The sequence below is a fragment of the Alnus glutinosa genome, chromosome 1 (genome assembly GCF_958979055.1).
Source record: "Alnus glutinosa chromosome 1, dhAlnGlut1.1, whole genome shotgun sequence".
In the NCBI taxonomy this organism is placed as follows: domain Eukaryota; kingdom Viridiplantae; phylum Streptophyta; class Magnoliopsida; order Fagales; family Betulaceae; genus Alnus; species Alnus glutinosa.
The window spans coordinates 6831215-6848858 of NC_084886.1; the positions used below are offsets into that span (position 1 = coordinate 6831215).

The following is a 17644-nucleotide window of genomic DNA, read 5'->3' on the forward strand; positions in this document are numbered from 1 at the left end:
AGTGGATTCTCTTGGAGATCGAGTGCCTGCCTAGCTAGGCACCCAACATCATAAAGTCAAGTTTTCTCAGACCAAATATGGAATGTAACCAATAAGCCAAAGTCTCATATATGTGATTTGTCATTAAATCGATCAGCAATTGAGAGTCTAACCCAATATATATAGCATGACAGCAGCGACAGGGATACTTATCTGTTGAAAAAACAGATAAAAGAAGTATCTAACATGTCTTGTACTATTCTTGCTGCTTTTTAACTTGAATAATATTAGGAGAAAAGATAAACATATATGTAAAAGCAAAGAAAACACTTCACTAAAACTATGGAGTAGTCATACAGAATCTTTTGCTTTATAACTTCAATTTGAGAATTAAATAAAGAAACGGTCAAAATCTTCTTGACTATAGATAATTTATGCTTAAACCCCTTCAATAAAGATGGGAAAAAAAAAAAAACACTTTTTTCCTAAATCAATCATAAAAGCAAACTCTTTATCTCTTACTCTGCCAAATTTTGTGATTAAATGTTCGAGTAATGTGATTACGTTCACATTTATCAGGAAAGGAAATAACTTCCTAATTCTTATCCGTTTAGACTCTTTGCTGACTGAAAATTTTCAAGCCTTAATTTTTTATTTTTTTTAATGAGTAATGCTAGAAGGAAAATTTATGTCTTTTTTTGTGTCCTCTTAAAATTGATATGACTTTTTAAAATTATCATTGGATCAAAATTCAATAATAATCTATCACAAATCCAATGGTGATTTTAAAAATCACGTCAATTGTGAGAGAATACAAGAAGAACAAGGGTCTTCCTTCTAGCATTACTCTATCTCTGATATTAGTTTTCATTTGCTCTTTTTCTACTGTTAGAAAGCTTCGAAAGTGTCTAAGAATGCTAACTTTAGAGCACATAACTTAGCTAGATGACCCGCTTCTCACTTCATCTTTGAAAGCATTCCCAATTCATACCCCATTCTAATTTCTTTCTTCCATTTGGATCAAGAGTGAGAAAAGCCCTTTATTGTGACATTTTCCCTTCTTCAATTAGGAAAAAAAAAAGGGGGGGGGGGGGGGGGGGGACATCCAAATTATAAGCAGTTTATTTAATTAATTTCCTTATGAATTCTACAAATAAATGTGAAAAAGAAAAAAAAAAATATCAGCACCCTCCCTTTCAAGTTTCAAATATTAATTTTCTTGAACAATTACAAAAGTACTAATAATCAAAATTACTATCCCTCATTGTCCATGAATTTCTTGGCCTTCATGTACACTTCCTTCAAGTACTCCCTAAATCTTATAATATCCAACCTAACATTTTGTTGCTTCAAGTATATTCTCATAGCGTCATGATTGGAAAAGTTCACTCCTCGGAAAGCAACTGGGTCTTTTATAATCATTTCATCCTTGCTATACTTGTCTATCAAGCTGCTCTCCTCCGCCTTTATCTTATACTCCATGTACTCTATTCCCATTGCTCTTGCCGACCTTCCAAAGCAAGCCTCTGCCACCCATTCCGCCCCAAGCGGCACCACTTGCACAAATATCTGTTACAATATATATTCTTATTAGTTTAAGCTTTTAAGATAAATGGTGATTTAACATGATATTAGAGACCAACGTCTTGAGTTAGAACCTTGATTTTACAATTCACCCCATTAATTAATTAAAATTCAAGAGAAGAGTTTGTTTAAAGTTTGAATTCACACATGAATGAGAGTGTTAGAATATAAATTAAATGATTAAATTTATTCATTCTTGCTGTTGTGGGGTTCAAGAATGGTTGATGGGCCTTTCGAAGTTCGTGCCATCCTTAGTAGGATGTTAACCGTCATAACTAGTGGCCATTTCATAGGGTCGTGTCATCTATTTGGCACATTTCCTTTCATTTTCTATTTACACACACTCATATATTGTATTCGAGCTTATTGTTGGGTTGCCCAAACTTTTGTTTATGTTTTGTTTTTCTTGTAATCTTCATTTTCCGCTTTCCCCGTTATTGAAAAAAAAAAAAAAAAAAAAAAAAAAAAAAAAAAAACCAATTTCTTTTCTATCGAATTAAACTTTTGGAATATGTAATCATATTGTACCGAGCGAGGCCGGAGGAAGAAGGAATGTGTAAGAGCTGCGCCATGTACCCCGAGCATTGCATGACTCGAATTTATTAACGCATAAGATTCCCTCAGAGGGGTCCTGGGCGTTGGCTCAAAAACAGTCACATCAAAACCAACCTTTTCTGCTTCAAGTTTCACTTCATTTTGGTTCAAGAGCCGGCGGCTGGCGCTTCCATTGCGACCAGCTAACACAAGAAGTGGCCGGGACTTTGGAAGGCAGCTGGATATAGAGGGATGATTCTGGTGATAGGCTTTGCCGAGAAAGGCATGGAAATGGGTGAAGGTTTTTGAGTTTGGTATGGATTCAGGGTCTATGGTCATAACACCATGTGATATCAAACCCACACTAGCAGAGGGAAAGCACTGGGTGGCAGTATCATTATCGAGGATTATGATAGGGTGCTTGCTGAAAGTGCGTAACAATTCTCTGTACTTGCTTATCCACCAATCACGAGCGTTCGATATCACAAGTACGACATCTTGATCAGGGAACATGGAATTGACGGTGATGTAAAGGGGGATAAAACCATCGTTGAACTCGTGGAAGAAGTTCCCGGTGGCGCAATACCCACCAACGCTGAATACCACGGCCGGAGCCTTGTGTTGGATTTCACATTTTGGGCTTGGTGGGCCCGCGAGGAGGGTGACCTCCGTGATTCTAGACATCGTCAAATTCTCCGTCTTGCGAGCGTATGGTCGAACTTTTTCAACCAGGGGCTTTTCTGGGTTCGAGCTGGTGGGGTTCATTAGCAAGAATGTGGAGGTGGTGGAATCCAAGACTGTTGGGCCGTTGATTGAACAGATGTCGTAGGTATTGTGGGCTCGATCACAACTGATTTCTTCTGCTCGTTTTTTATCTGCAGCCATGAAACTTTACTTCAAGGTGCGCACAATGTGAATAATAATAGTTAAACTTATTCTAAAAATTTAAATTAATAAATTTAATTAATATTTTAATATCTACCCTTCTTGCCCCTAGAAGTGATATTCTTATGGTACAATATTTTTTTGGCACAGATTAATTAAGGAGGATGGGTTCACTTTAGTGATGACAATGATTAAGGGCATGTTAGTTTCATTATGAAGATTTGTCAATATAAAGCTTGGGGCATGTGTGGTTCGTCCCCAAAATATAAACCTGTGTGTTATATTTTCATTGGTTTGTTGAAATTAAAGCATAAATGTATGCACAAAAAGTAAAGGGAGGGAAATGAAGAGAATATGAAGGTAGAGTTACCTTGAGTCTTAATAGTCGTTGAATGAGTCACATTTTTTATCACCAATAAATTAAACTGGAATACCAAGTAAAGTAGTACTACAACTGCGATGCATGCGATCACCGTTGTAATTGAGTCTCTCCTCTTCATATCGCTATCCTTAGAACTATACTATTGGAGCCTCTCTGTGTTCTTACAAAGTGCTCGTATGAATATATATATATATATAAAACAGCTTTTGATCAGGATGTAACTACTGTTACATCGCATTTAGTGTATTATGAATGCTTTGTAGAGTAACCGATAACAATTGAACATTAATTACTCCACTTATATATGCTACTAATTAACTCATTTAATTCCCTTTCAAGGGAATTAATATAGCATGCATAATAACATTTTTAAATTTATATTTTGGCCCGAGTTCACCACTAAAACGACTGAAAGAAAAGTTGAGACGTATTGGTAGGCATATATTAGTATGAAACATGCAATTGGAATTAATCTATTTTTATATATAGTTTTGGATCTATAGTTGTAGAATAACAATATTAATTTACCCAACAAAATTATATAAGTTAACAATCATTGTGTTAGATTAATTAATTCCCTTTTTTCTTTCGTATCTTGGATTGGCAATGGAAACAAATTAGTTAATTAGTCACATTTAATTAATTATCTTTTTTCTTTCCTATCTTAGATGTAAGTACTGTTACATCACATTTAGTGTATTATGAATGCTTTGTGGAGTAACCGATAACGGTTGAACGTTAATTACTCCACTTATATATGCTATTAATTATTCTAATTTTAATAATCAACTCCCTTAATTCCCTTTCAAGGGAATTAATATAGCCTGCATGATAACATTTCTAAATTTATATTTTGGGTCGGGTTCACCACCAAAATGACCGAAAAAAAAAGTTGAGACGTGTTGGTAGGCATATATTAGTATGAAACATGCAATTGGAATTAATCTATTTTTATATATAGTTTTGGATCCATAGTTATAGAATAACAATATTAATTTTCCCAACAAAATTATATAAGTTAACAATCATTGTGTTAGATTAATTAATTCCCTTTTTTCTTTCGTATCTTGGATTGGCAATGGCAACAAATTAGTTAATTTGTCACATTTAATTAATTCTCTTTTTTTTCTTTTGTATCTTGGATGTAAGTTTGTTACATTACATTTAGTGTATTATGTATGCTTTGTGGAGTAACTGATAACGGTTGAACGTTAATTACTCCACTTATATATGTTATTAATTATTCTAATTTTAATAATTAATTCCCTTTCAAGGAAATTAATATAGCTTGCATGATAACATTTTTAAATTTATATTTTGGGCTAGATTCACCACCAAAACGACTAAAAGAAAAGTTGAGACGTGTTGGTAGGCATAATTAGTATGAAACATGCAATTGAAATTAATCTATTTTTATGTATAGTTTTGGATCTATAGTTATAGAATAACAATATTAATTTACCCAACAAAATTATATATATATATATATATATATATATATATATATATATATATATATATATATATATATATATATATATATATATATATATATTTATATATATATAAGTTAACAATTATTGTGTTAGATTAATTAATTCCCTTTTTTCTTTCGTATCTTGGATGTAAGTACTGTTACATCACATTTAGTGTATTATAAATGCTTTGTGTAGTAATCGATAAAGGTTGAACGTTAATTACTCCACTTCTATATGCTATTAATTATTCTAATTTTAATAATTAACTCCCTTAATTAATTCCCTGTCAAGGGAATTAATATAGCATGCATGATAACATTTCTAAATTTATATTTTGGGCTGAGTTCACCGCCAAAACGACTGAAAGAAAAGTTGAGAATTGAGATGTGTTGGTAGGCATATATTAGTATGAAACATGCAATTTGAATTAATATATTTTTATGTATAGTTTTGAATCTATAGTTATAGAATAACAATATTAATTTACCGAACAAAATTATATAAGTTAACATTCATTGTGTTAGATTAATTAATTCCATTTTTTCTTTCGTATCTTGAATGTAAATACTGTTACATCATATTTAGAGTCCGTTTGGGTTTTCGATTTAAAAATGTGTGATTTAAAATAACAATTTTAAAATATGCAATTTGAAAAAATAATTTTTAAAAACGCAGTTAAGCGTTTGGCAAAATCACAGTTTAGCCTTTAAATTCGCAAATTAACCTTTAAAATTATGCGTTTTCAAAAAAACACCATCTTACCTGCGATTTGAAAAAGCAGATTTTTTGCGTTTTCAAATCGCAAATTTTAAAAACACAGTTCCCAAACGATTTATATTCTACGATTTTAAACAAAATCACACTTTTTGTCTACGAAATCGCAATTCCAAATGCACCCTTAGTGTATTATGAATGCTTTGTGGAGTAACCAATAATGGTTGAACGTTAATTACTCTACTTATATATACTATTAATTATTCTAATTTTAATAATTAACTCCCTTAATATAGCATGCATGATAACATTTCTAAATTTATATTTTGGGCCGGGTTCACCACCAAAGCAACCGAAAGAAAAGTTGAGACGTGTTGGTAGGCATATATTAGTATGAAACATGCAATTGGAATTCATATATTTTTATGTATAGTTTTGGATCTATAGTTATAGAATAACAATATTAATTTACCCAACAAAATTATATAAGTTAACAATCATTGTGTTAGATTAATTAATTCCCTTTTTTCTTTCATATCTTGGATTGGTAATGGCAACAAATTAGTTAATTAGCCAGCCCTAAAAGTTTAAACAAATTCGTACTCAAATCATCAAATTCTAATTTTTCTTATGAATTCTACAAATAAATGTGAAAAAGAAAAAAAAAATCTCAAGACCCTCGTTACTATCCCTCCCTATCCATGAGTTTCTTGGCCTTCGTGTACGCTTCCTTCAAGTACTCCCTAAATCTTACCATGTCCAGCTTTACATTTTGTTCCTTCAAGTATATGGTCATAGCCTTATGGGACCAGTTCTTTCCTCGAAAAGCAACGGGGTCTTTCACAATCATGTCATCCTCGCTATATTTGTCGATCAAGCTACTTTCCTCCGCCTTTATCCTATACTCCATGTACTCTAACCCCATAGCTCTTGCCGACCTTTCAAAGCAGACCTTCGCCACCCACTCCGCCCCAAGCGGCACCACCTGCACAAATACCGAGCCAGGCCGAAGAAATAACGAATGTGTAAGCGCTGCACCGTGTATCCCGACCATTGCATGGCTTGAATTTATTAACGCATAGGCTTCTTTCAAAGGGTTTCTAGGTGTTGGCTCGAAAAGAGTCACATCAAAACCAACATTTTCTGCTTCAAGTCTCACTTCATTTTGGTTCAAGAGCAAGCGACCAACGCCGCCGCTACGACCTACTAACACAAGAAGTGGTCGAGATTTTGGAAGGTTTTGAACCTTATGATTCTGGTCGTAGGCTTTACCAAGGAAGGCACGGAAATTGGTGAATTTTTTTGAGTTTTGTATAAATGCTGGGTCTATGGTCATAAAACCATGCGATATCATACCCACACTTGCAAAAGGAAAGCAATGGGTGGTGGTATCATTGTCGAGGTTTATAATAGGGTACTTGCTGAAAGTCTGTAACAATTCTTTGTACTTGTTGATCCACCAATCACGAGCCTTTGATATCACAAGCACGACGTCTTGATTAGGGAAGATTGAATTAACGGTGATGTAAAGGGGGATGAACCCATCGTTGAACTCATGGAAGAAGTTCCCTGTGTACCCTCCAGCACTAAATACCAGGGCCGGGGCCTTGTGTTGAATGTTGCATTTTGGGCTTCGTGGGCCTGCCACGAGGGTGACCTCTTTGATTCTAGACATTGTGAAATTCTCCGACTTGCGAGTGTATGGTCGGACTGTTTCTACCCTGGGCTTTTGTAAGGTCGAGCTAGTGGGGTCCTTCAGAAATAATGTGGAGGCAATGGGGTCCAGGACTGTTGGGCCGTTGATTGAACAAATGTCGTAGGTATAGTGGGCTCGGTCGCAGCTGATTTCTTCTGCTCGAGTTGATTGCTGAGGTGGAGGAGTGAGTATTTTCATATTGTGAACTGATTTTGGTACCAAGCGTTTTCTATCTGCAGCTAGCCATTGAAATTTACTTCATTGTGAATATATATAATAACAATCTTTATAAATTCTACTACATGCAGGAGATGGATGAGCTGTAGTTTTTTTTTTTTTACAACACCTAAACTTAATCCGTCCCTAATTTATAGGATCCAGCTTCCATGCGGTAGTTTAAAACTACCGCATGGGTGCTGTAGTGGAAAACGGTACCACAAAACGGTACTGTTTTCCACTTAAAAAAATTTGCAAAATTTTTAATAAATTTAAAAATAATAATAATTAAAATCAAAAAATATTAAAATAAAAAAAAGCTTAAGGGGTGGCCGGCGTTGCCCAAGGGAGTGGCCGGCCACCCCATTATTGGCCAAGGGGGTGGCTGGAGCCACCCTCTTGGCCGATCTGAGGTGGAGAACCACCCCAGTCGGTTTGGGGGTGGTCCGGCCAACCCCAAAAGGCCAAAAAATAAAACAAAAAAAAAAAGTTAGGGGTTTGGGGGTGGCCGGACTTGCCCCAAGGGCCTGGGGGTGGTTTTGACCGCCCCATACGGCCGATCTGGGGGTGGCCGAGCCACCCCCAAAACCCAAACTTTTTTTTTTTTTTTTTTTTTTGGTTTCTAGGCCTTTTAGGGGTGGCCGGACCACCCCCAAGGGCCTGGGGGTGGTTTTGACCACCCCATACAGTCGATTTGGGGGTGGTCCGGCGACCCCAAACTTTTTTTTTTTTTTGGTCTTTTGGGGGTGGTCCGGCCGACTGGGGTGGCCGGCCATCCCTTAAGTTTTTTTTTTTTTTTTTTTTAATTATTATTATTTTTATAATTTTTAAATTTATTAAAAATTTTGCAAATTTTTTGAAGTGGAAAATGGTACTGTTTTGTAGAAAACGGTACCGTTTTCCACTACAGCAAGCTAGATCCTAATTTATAAACCAATGATATTATCCAAATTGACTAAAACCCAGGGAGTTCTTAAGCACCAAGAGATCGATCAAATTGTGATTTATTTTTTAGATTTTTATTAAAAATATTTATACATTCTACTACGCAGTTCTTTGCGTGCCTATGTGGACCAATGAGAGCCGAGGTGACAAGCAGATTGAGACAACATATGCAAGTCTTTCAGATGAAAAATGAAGAGAAAATGAAAAGAAAATACGTACCTTGACTATTAATGGTTGAATAAGTCGCATTTATTCTTGATATCGATGATAAATGAAACTGGAATACCAAGAAAACTAGTAGGAATATTGCGATGCATGCGATCGCCATTGTTGAGTAGTCTTTCCTCCTCATATCGCTATGTGATCGAAGCTTCTTTTTTTGGTAGATTTTTCGAATTTTGAGAACCCAGCTAGCAAACCCAATATCTATCATTCAAGCTTTCCTACCTATATATTATTCATCTTTCTCACCATATATATATCCCACCTCGCACGTTTAAAGCTCCTGTAGTTGATGGTATTCGATCTGGAATTCATAAAGAAAATGTCAAAGAAATTATTGCAGATATCAATCAATCAATATAGATGATGAGAACAGGAGAGAATTAGCATATTGAGAGAGAGAGAGAGACGTGGGAGGCATTTGCCGGGTGCAAGCTCACACGTTATTGGGATAAATTATATTAATTAGCAGGGAATCATTTACGAAATGTAATTAAATCGTACGTGGTTTAGAGTTGGCACAGTTGGTTGGAACTTGGAAGCAGCCTCTCACTGTGTCACAGTCTCGAGTAAAGCGGTGATTGGGTACGCGGTTGAAGCGGATTGGTTCAAAGATAAACAGTTTGAAGGTTATGGAGGGTTGGTGAGTTGAAGTCCACCCGCCGGTTGAAGCTAGCTTATTCATTAAGAGTAATGATTGAATACCACTTAAACATACAACTTTTCACTACATTGCCTATGTGGCAAAGTGATCCTTCACTACTTTTTGAGTTTTTTTATTTTTTAAAAATAAATTAAGGTAAGGGGACCACCTTGCCACATAAGCAAGGTGGTAAAAAGTTGTATTTTTAAATGGTATTTAATCATTACTCATTCACTAATGGGCGTAAATCATGTGGAAAAATGTTCCTTCTATGCATGGGAGGAGCATTTGTTTTAATTTATTTATATATGTACACGATTTTCTTTATTAAATTAATCAACTCTATCACCCCACTTCCACATGCATTTTGTTCCTTTTATAGTTATGCTCATCGATCGAACCAATTTTTATTTTTATTAATGATCGAACCAAAATTTCAATGGAAAAGATATTGGGTGTCTTGCTGTACACATCACATTTCATTATTCACATATCATTTTAAAACGGAAGATCAATGGATCTTAATTTATGCATAGATGGGTCATGGGCGATTCGAGCCTTAGACAATTTAGGAGGTCGCCTAAAGCCTCTAATTGAATAAGGCTTTCAACTACTAATTATACAATAAATATATATATTTAAAAAAAAAATTAAGACTCTAATATAGTAAAAAGTTAATAAAATACTATTTAATTAAGGCCCTGCTTAATAATTGTACCATAAAGGTTATTTCCGAAACAAATTTTAAGACTCTAATATGGTAAAAATTTAATAAATAGTTTTTAGTTAAGGCCCTCAATTATAGTAAAAGTAATTACAAATTGAAAGTCTTTAAAAAAAATTCATAAATTCTTGGAAAGTCCTACTTATTTACTCTTTTTAAAAGCACCATTTTTACATTTATGAAATTAGTCCAACATGCATAATTTTTTCTCCAACGTTTATTTGAATTGAACGTTTAGAAAAATATGAAAAGTCTTAAAAATTGATAAATTCTCATTGTTTGCGTTATGCATAATAGATAAAATTACACCATCAGTGAGTTTTCATTGTCCAACAATTTTTTTTCGCATTATGTTTTCAATAAAAATCGGTAGTTATATAACTTATTTCTAATTTTCTTTATTTTTATTTAAATCTTATTATTTCATGTCTTTAAATCAAGTGATAACTCATTCTATATCTAATAAGTTATAAAATATATTTTACAAAAAGAAAAAAGAGAATTGCTCTAATTGACATATTAAATAAATAAAAATATATAATATAAATAATAAATGGGTTGTCTTTCTTGTACTTTTTACCACTACAATTTACCATGCAATTAATTATTTGAATTATAGTCAATTTAGACGGCAGGTGAGAGAAGGCTCGGATGAAGTTCACATATTCAAATAAATTTGAACCTCCTCTTATCAGGAACTCAGGCAGACTACGGTCGACGAAGCGGTTTCTATTCATTTTTCGGTCGGGTCAAACAAATTTTAAACCAAGCCCAATTTAGGATCGATCCATTTTGCCATTAATAGCCAACGCTATAGAGATGGGTTAGGGAGGATGTACAATTTGGGCCACAAAAATAGTACTTTAATAAAATTATTTTTTAATTTGTTTTTGCTCAAAGTCAAAGCTAGGAATCCTAGGATATTCTATTATATAATAAGAACTTTAAGTGGGCCCCACTTTTTAGATTTGAGCCATTAACGTAATTTTTTATTGGATAAATATAAAATCGCTCTTAATAATTAGCCTAACTTACAAATTGTTTTTTTTTTTTTTAATAAACTTACAAATTATTTTCTGTCATATTAAAGTGAACTCAAAAGTTCTTGGAATATGCAAAAAAAAAAAAAGTCTCAAGAGTCAAATTTCATTAAAATATTGGACAAATTCGTTATGTGACATGTCAATAAAATAACGACGCGTATTACTCTTAATAAAAAAAAAATATATATAAATATGTAAAACTGAAAAATTAATTTTAAAAAAAAAATGAAAAAGAAAAAAAAGGAAAGGGTTTATTTTTCTTTTTTTAGATTTTAATTTTTAATAAAATAGTAAAAATATTATTTTAAACAGAAATGCTAATTAGACATTAACCATCTATAATAAACTAAAACGGCAAACTCCCTGAGCGAAGAATTGAAAATTCAAACATTTAATTTATAAAATTAAAAAGTAAAAAGTAAAAAAAAAAAAAATGTAAATTCAATTCACATTTTTAGTGGTACATTTAATATACATTTCCCCTAATATTTTAAAGAATTCTAATCCGTAGATCATTCGTGAGGGTCCCACTTACTCTTTGGTTTCAGTTCCAGCCCTTTTTGTTTCTGCCACCCGATCACTAACAGAGCAGATTTGAAAGACAAAAGAGTGGTCCCAGACATCTTAGACGTGTGACTGTCCCGAATGTTGTACTTCATCTGTCCAGCAAAGTCATCGCTCCTTCTTCTCATCTCACATATACCATACAATAAATATTCCATCGTTCCTCACTGTAATTTCTCTTTTCTTTCTTTTTTTTACCGTCAGAATTTTTATCAGTTGTTAAAAAAAAAAAAAAAAAGCAAATATTTCCTCTTTGAAGGGTGTTACAAAAATATCACTTACAGACTCCATACACATTCACATCATATGAGGAGGTGAGTGCGTATGAAGCGTGTAAATAGTTTTTTTTTTTTTTTTTTTTTTTTTTTTTTTTTTTTTTTTTAACTTTTACCTTTCTTTTTTCACGATCTTCTTTATTCATACCTATTGGCTATTATAATAAATACGATTAGTTTTTTTCCTTCCATTTTTAAAAGTAAAATTAAATCGTAGAAACTTAATTTATTGCTATATTTCTTAAAAGTTGGATTTTTTAAGCGAAAAATAATAATTTAGGAACACGTGGAATAAAATTATATATATACCATAGTAATATGTCCCACCATTTTCACAAAATAAATCCGTTCCTATGAGAGAAAATTAGAAAAGTAACTATTCACAATGGTAAAATAAGATCACCTTATGCATTCCTCTGTTTAGTTATAAGAATGTTATATACCATATTTTTATTACATAATTATTTTATAATGTTGATGTGGTAGTCCTTTATCAACCATTGAGTCTTTTTTTTTTTTTCAAGATAAATGCTATATACTATATTTTTTATTCCAATCAAACCTTTATTTATTTATTTTTTAATAATGATTGGTTTAGATTGTCTCGTCAGCACTTTATAATAGTTGAAGGATAAAAATGTAGTTTCTATCATTTTTTTTTTTAAATAAGGATTGTTCGAAAGGTTGAGACTGTTACATCAATATTGTAAGGTAGTTGTGGAATTAAAATATGGTTTCTATAATTAATTATTTAGTTATTATCATTCTATCATCTTTTCTATATATATATATATAGAGAGACACAGCTTCTAGTACGGTGGTACAAGCTTTCTGAAAAGTTATTATTTAACTTATAAAACAATGAATATTAGCACAGGAGTTTGCTGGGGGTGCCAACTGATCCCACTATAATGCTTAAGTCAGTCTTTGAGGAGAATTTATATCAACTCTCAATAATCAATAATATCAACTTTTTAATATTTGATGGCTTATATATATTTATAGTTGAGACTTCAACCGTTCCCTTTGGATAGATAGGACCTGATTCTCTAATTCTGAGGGTGATATTGGGTTATTTGGGGTTCTTGGGATCCCTACAATTCTAGTATCTTGGGTCTTGATATCTCCAAGATACTCGAGAGTATCTCGGGATCTTGGTATCTCAGTGGCTTCTTGCAAGTTGTTTTTGGATAGGCTTGGGCTTTAACTTGTCATCCAATAAGCCGCGTAGCTTGCCCCTTTTTTAGGATTAATATATGTAGATGGGCTTGATCTCAAGTTGGTATGCCCTTTTTTTAGGATTAATTGTTAAGCCCATTTACTAACTATCGAGAATATTTCCCAATATATATATATATATATATATATATATATAGCATCCACATTCAATCCTTTAAACATCATTTTTCTTCAAATTATGAAGAACCACAGCCTAAAATCGCCCTACATTAGATTTCGGTTGATCCTCCATATTAAATATAATGCTACATTAATCCTTCATATATTATACTTATTCTTTATCTCTTATTTTACTGGTTTCTCTCTCCAAATTCCACCTCTCTCTTTAACTATTATTTCTTTAAGCCTAAAATAAAAAATAAAAAACGAATCATTCTTCAAAATAAAGAATTAGATGTAGAATGTGTTTTTAAAAGTGATATTTCAAAAAAAAAATTAAAAAAAAGAAAAGAAAAGAAAAAGAAAGTAGGGTTATTCTTCAATATAATTAAAAATTAAAAGATCCGATGTGGATACTCTTACTTAAAAATCATTCTAATCAAACAAACGAATGTAGAAACAAATTCTCAAACTTAATTATCCAACACTTCTTGGATGCTATTTCGACCCAATGGGCTTTGTCGCCTATTTGCTTATATGTTGCAAGCCTTTTGTAGAGCATCTTGGAACTCTGCGTTTTATCAGGGAGACAAGATTCAATTTTGGAACTTTGTCCCATTTAGGAACTCTCACAAGTCACAAACATACAAACCAACTAAAATCACATTGCACCCAATTCAAACTCTCTTTCAACTCATAAACTTGCAATTGACACGCTTTGATTAAGGACAGTTGGGAAGAGTGCAGAACACTCCACTAGACGTCGGCGTGACCTCCACTCGAGCGGAGGTGATCAATGTAGAACACTCTACTAAACGTCGGATCAACCTTCACTCGAGCGGAGATTATACAATGTTAAGCGCTTGACCATCACTCGAGCGTCGGTCGGTAATGCTCGATACAGAATCTTCCACTCGAGCCATGCTAGACAAAGGGCTCGAGTAGTTCTGCCGGCTGCAAAACAGTTTTGGAAAGTTCTTAATTTAGGCAACACCACGATCTCATCTGTTTACCAACTTTATATGATTTTTCTAGCGTTAGCTCTAATTTTCCTTCTTTAATCATTCTTCGAAATCAGGAGATTTTTCTTGTCTTTTGTTTACTCTTTCAAATGCTTGTGTAAGGGGAGAAGAATTGTGATTAAAAAAAATCAATTTTTTTTTGCTGCAACAAAGATTTGAGTTCTTGGTTTTCAACGTGTGTTGAGACTTTGTGGAGTGAAACTAACACAATTTTCCCCTCATACCTCACCAACTCGCTTTCGCTAAGTCACTCTTATAATCTCAAAATCTCAATGTAGCAAATGGGACTCTCATGCTTAAACAATAAGCAAACTTTTAATCATAATTAACTCACACTATCTAATGTGATAATTAATTAATTAATTAATTATACTTATACGTACGTATATGTTTCAATATATTACAATTCTAACGTATAAAATGTGCAGGAGCTCCTCCTTTTCCCAAATTGGTATGCTTCTAAAATCTTAATATGTGCAAATTGTCTCTTTCTTCTAACATTTATTCGAAACAAATTTAAATGATTTCTCTTTTATCTCTCTTTCTCTTAATATTTAATTTAAATCACATTTAAATGATATAGAAAAATGATAAGAGAAGTAGAAAATAGTTTAATTTTATAAATTAAGAAAAAGTTTCCCTTCTACTGCTACTGCTCTTATTAATTAGTGCTTGGCAAATGGAAGAGTCGCGCCTTATCCACTAGTTCAACTGCACACTTCACGTCTAGTTGGAACCAACGTACGCAACTATAAATGTGTATCCGGTAGATGATTTGGTAGTAAACTCTTGCCGATTAGGGGTAAATCTCGTTTTAAAGATAGCGATTAAAGAAAAATAAGAAAAATAGGAAAAAGATTGGAGGTGGAAAAAAGGAAAGAAAAGCAAGGGAGGGTGCATGATGGTAGCAATGTTGGGGAGTAACAGGAGAAAGATTCCCATGGAGTTTACCTTAAAAGGACAATTATGGTAAATGCTGGGGCACTGTTGGGAGTGACTTTTATCGAAAAAGCCGGGGGAAAGCAGATGCTCTTCTCTCTCTCTCTCTCTCTCTCTCACATCGATCTTTGGAAGTCGTGAGGTTAAGAAAGAGACAGACAGAAGGATGAGGTGAAGGACGCAATGGGCCGGATAAATGCGTGGGGACCACACAATACCCCCAAAGGGCAATTTCGTCAGCCTATTTTTTTGGAAAAGGGCCTTGTCGTTATTTCCACGGAAACTGAGGGCCATCCACTTTTGCGACCCAAAGTCGTTAATTTAGGAGCCCAACATTCGTGGATGCAGATCGACATAGGGATTTGAGAGTGAGAGTGAGAGTCTTTGGAGAGAGAGAGAGAGAGATATGTGTGGAATTTACTATTTATGGGTAAGATGTTGTACGGACAGGATGTCGGAATCTTTAAGTTGCCCATTCTATCCTTTTGTATTTCCTGCCAAAATTGTTGAGTTTATGTGCTTGGTTTGATATGTGTAGCAAAAGCGCCGGTTACATTTTTATTAATATTATTATTAAAAACAAATTAATATATATATATATTATAAAGTTTAATCTTATGTAATAAGAAAACTAGGGATAAATACACATACTCCCATCAAACTTACACTTAATTGTCAATGTGCTCCCAAACGACTAATTGTATCAATATCTACCCCTACACTACTAAAAAATGTCAATGTTCCCTCTAAACCAAAAAAAATATAAAAATAATCTTAAAAAATTTTTAATAAGACAAATATATCCTTATAAATTCGATAAAAAATATAAAACTATTTTTTTGTTGAGATTGAAAAAAAAAAGTTGTTTTAAAAAGAAAAGAAAAATGAAAATACAACGAGGTGGCTCAAACTGAAAATTATATAAAACAAAATCTTTAAAAAAAATATCAAAAAAATGAAAAACATTGGTTTTTATTTCTTTTATTTCTTTTTTCCTTTAATTTTTATTTTTTAAAATAATTTTTTGTTATTTGTTTTGGTTTTTTTTTATTATATAATTTTAAGAATTTTAAAAAAGGTATTTTTGTCATTTTGGGGAATATTGACATTTTTTTTATAGTTTATGAGGGGCACATTGCCATAATTGATAGTTTAGGAGACACATTTACAATTTAGTTGTAGTTTAAAGAGGGTATGTATACTTTTCTAAAAAAATTAATGAGGAACTCAAATATTATGAGCTATTTTATAATACTAATTTTTTAAAGTGTCGCATTTCAAAATTATGAAAGTTAAATAAAATTATCTTATTTTTGAAAATTCTAAATATATTTGAGATAACTTAAAATCCTATTTTTGAGTGGTTGGGAATACGTATAAGGGTAAAATCAACCTTTCCTTTTTCTATGATAAAATAGACGTTGAGGTTGACCATGATTTATTTTTTCTTTCTAAATTTTAGAGTAATAAATAACGAGTGGTTTTTGTTTATGAGATTTGCACCTACAATTTCGAACAATCAAATTAAACGTCCCATTGCATTGCAATAGAACAATAATATGCGAGTGTATGGGTGGACCCGAATTACTCAGGTAGGTACCCAAACAATCCCAACAAATAAGGCCTGAAATGCCACTTCAATAAGGCAGGAGTATTAATTGCACTGATTTGATTAAATAGTCTAACTATGTACTATGAAGAAGATAATGAAATAATATAACAAAAATATAACGTTGAAAATAATGATGATGATCTTCAAATATGTAATATAACAATTTTTTATGAAGGATGAATATCTAAATTCTCTCTCGCCGCTAGGGTTTGAGAGAATTTAGAGAAAGAGAGAGGAGGGCGAGATCCGCATTCAAGGAGGAGGGAGGCCCTATGCTTCCCTCCTCCCATGGTGGTTTAGGTTTCTTGTTTTGGTTATCTCCTAGTCTGTTTTGGGTTATGGAGTTTTTGTTTCTTCCTGGATAGATCCAGTTGAGTTGGATATTCTCCTAGTCCTTCAAGGACTATGGTGTTATTGTTTGTTTTTTCAATTCGGTTTTTTAAGGCAAGAAGGCATTGGGAAGCGGCATCGGCAATAGCTTGTAGGACTTTCTTCTTTCTCCATCTACTGTTAAGCCAGATCTGTGTCTATACGCCGGAGCCAACATGACATACGCCCCTCTATGGTGTTTGTCAGCCTCCTTCGGTTCTGCCGCCTCAAGCCACAGCCTCATTGGACTTCAGTGCCAGGCGCGTGGCCAACACACGCCAAGGATCTTCTCCTTGGGCAACTGCACATATGGGCCACACTCTGTCTTCCAGGTCGTGACAGGTGGTTCCTAGCGGCCGCTTGCTGCAGTGGGGTTCCTAGGGACGGCGCGTGGTCTACACGCACCGTCTTCGGCGACGACAGTCTCCCCCGACACCGGATATGGGATTTGGTGTTTTCTGTTTTGGTTTTTCAGTGTTT

General features: G+C 33.5%; 2 protein-coding genes across 3 annotated transcripts; both read right to left on the reverse strand.

The window, feature by feature from the left end:
• Window positions 1-1233: 1233 nt before the first annotated feature.
• Window positions 1234-3482, reverse strand: LOC133863741 (xylan glycosyltransferase MUCI21-like). Its single transcript, XM_062299859.1, has 3 exons — window positions 3353-3482; window positions 2092-2972; window positions 1234-1548 (listed from the first exon to the last, which is right to left on the reverse strand). Exons 1-3 carry the CDS (start codon window positions 3480-3482, stop codon window positions 1234-1236), a joined length of 1326 nt encoding a protein of 441 aa, XP_062155843.1.
• A 2674-nt stretch (window positions 3483-6156) lies between these two features.
• On the reverse strand, window positions 6157-9073 carry LOC133858629 (xylan glycosyltransferase MUCI21-like). 2 transcript variants are annotated; one of them, XM_062294104.1, is made up of 2 exons: window positions 8633-9073; window positions 6157-7485 (listed from the first exon to the last, which is right to left on the reverse strand). In XM_062294104.1, the coding sequence occupies exons 1-2, from the start codon at window positions 8844-8846 to the stop codon at window positions 6242-6244; spliced, it is 1458 nt and encodes a 485-aa protein (XP_062150088.1). In that variant the 5' UTR covers window positions 8847-9073; the 3' UTR covers window positions 6157-6241. The 2 variants fall into 2 exon arrangements, with proteins under 2 accessions (XP_062150088.1, XP_062150087.1); XM_062294103.1 differs by having other exon boundaries at window positions 6157-7491.
• Window positions 9074-17644: the final 8571 nt, after the last annotated feature.

What these genes read in the sequence shown, in the direction of transcription:
- LOC133863741 (XM_062299859.1), bottom strand. Translation starts at nt 3,482, where the DNA reads ATGAAGAGGAGAGACTCAATTACAACGGTGATCGCATGCATCGCAGTT. An exon ending in AACGACTATTAAGACTCAAG is followed by an intron (nt 2,973 to 3,352) that starts GTAACTCTACCT and finishes TCATGGCTGCAG; the next exon opens with ATAAAAAACGAGCAGAAGAA. An exon ending in TCTTCCTCCGGCCTCGCTCG is followed by an intron (nt 1,549 to 2,091) that starts GTACAATATGAT and finishes ATATTGTAACAG; the next exon opens with ATATTTGTGCAAGTGGTGCC.
- LOC133858629 (XM_062294103.1), bottom strand. Translation starts at nt 8,846, where the DNA reads ATGATAGATATTGGGTTTGCTAGCTGGGTTCTCAAAATTCGAAAAATC. An exon ending in TTCAACCATTAATAGTCAAG is followed by an intron (nt 7,492 to 8,632) that starts GTACGTATTTTC and finishes TTCAATGGCTAG; the next exon opens with CTGCAGATAGAAAACGCTTG.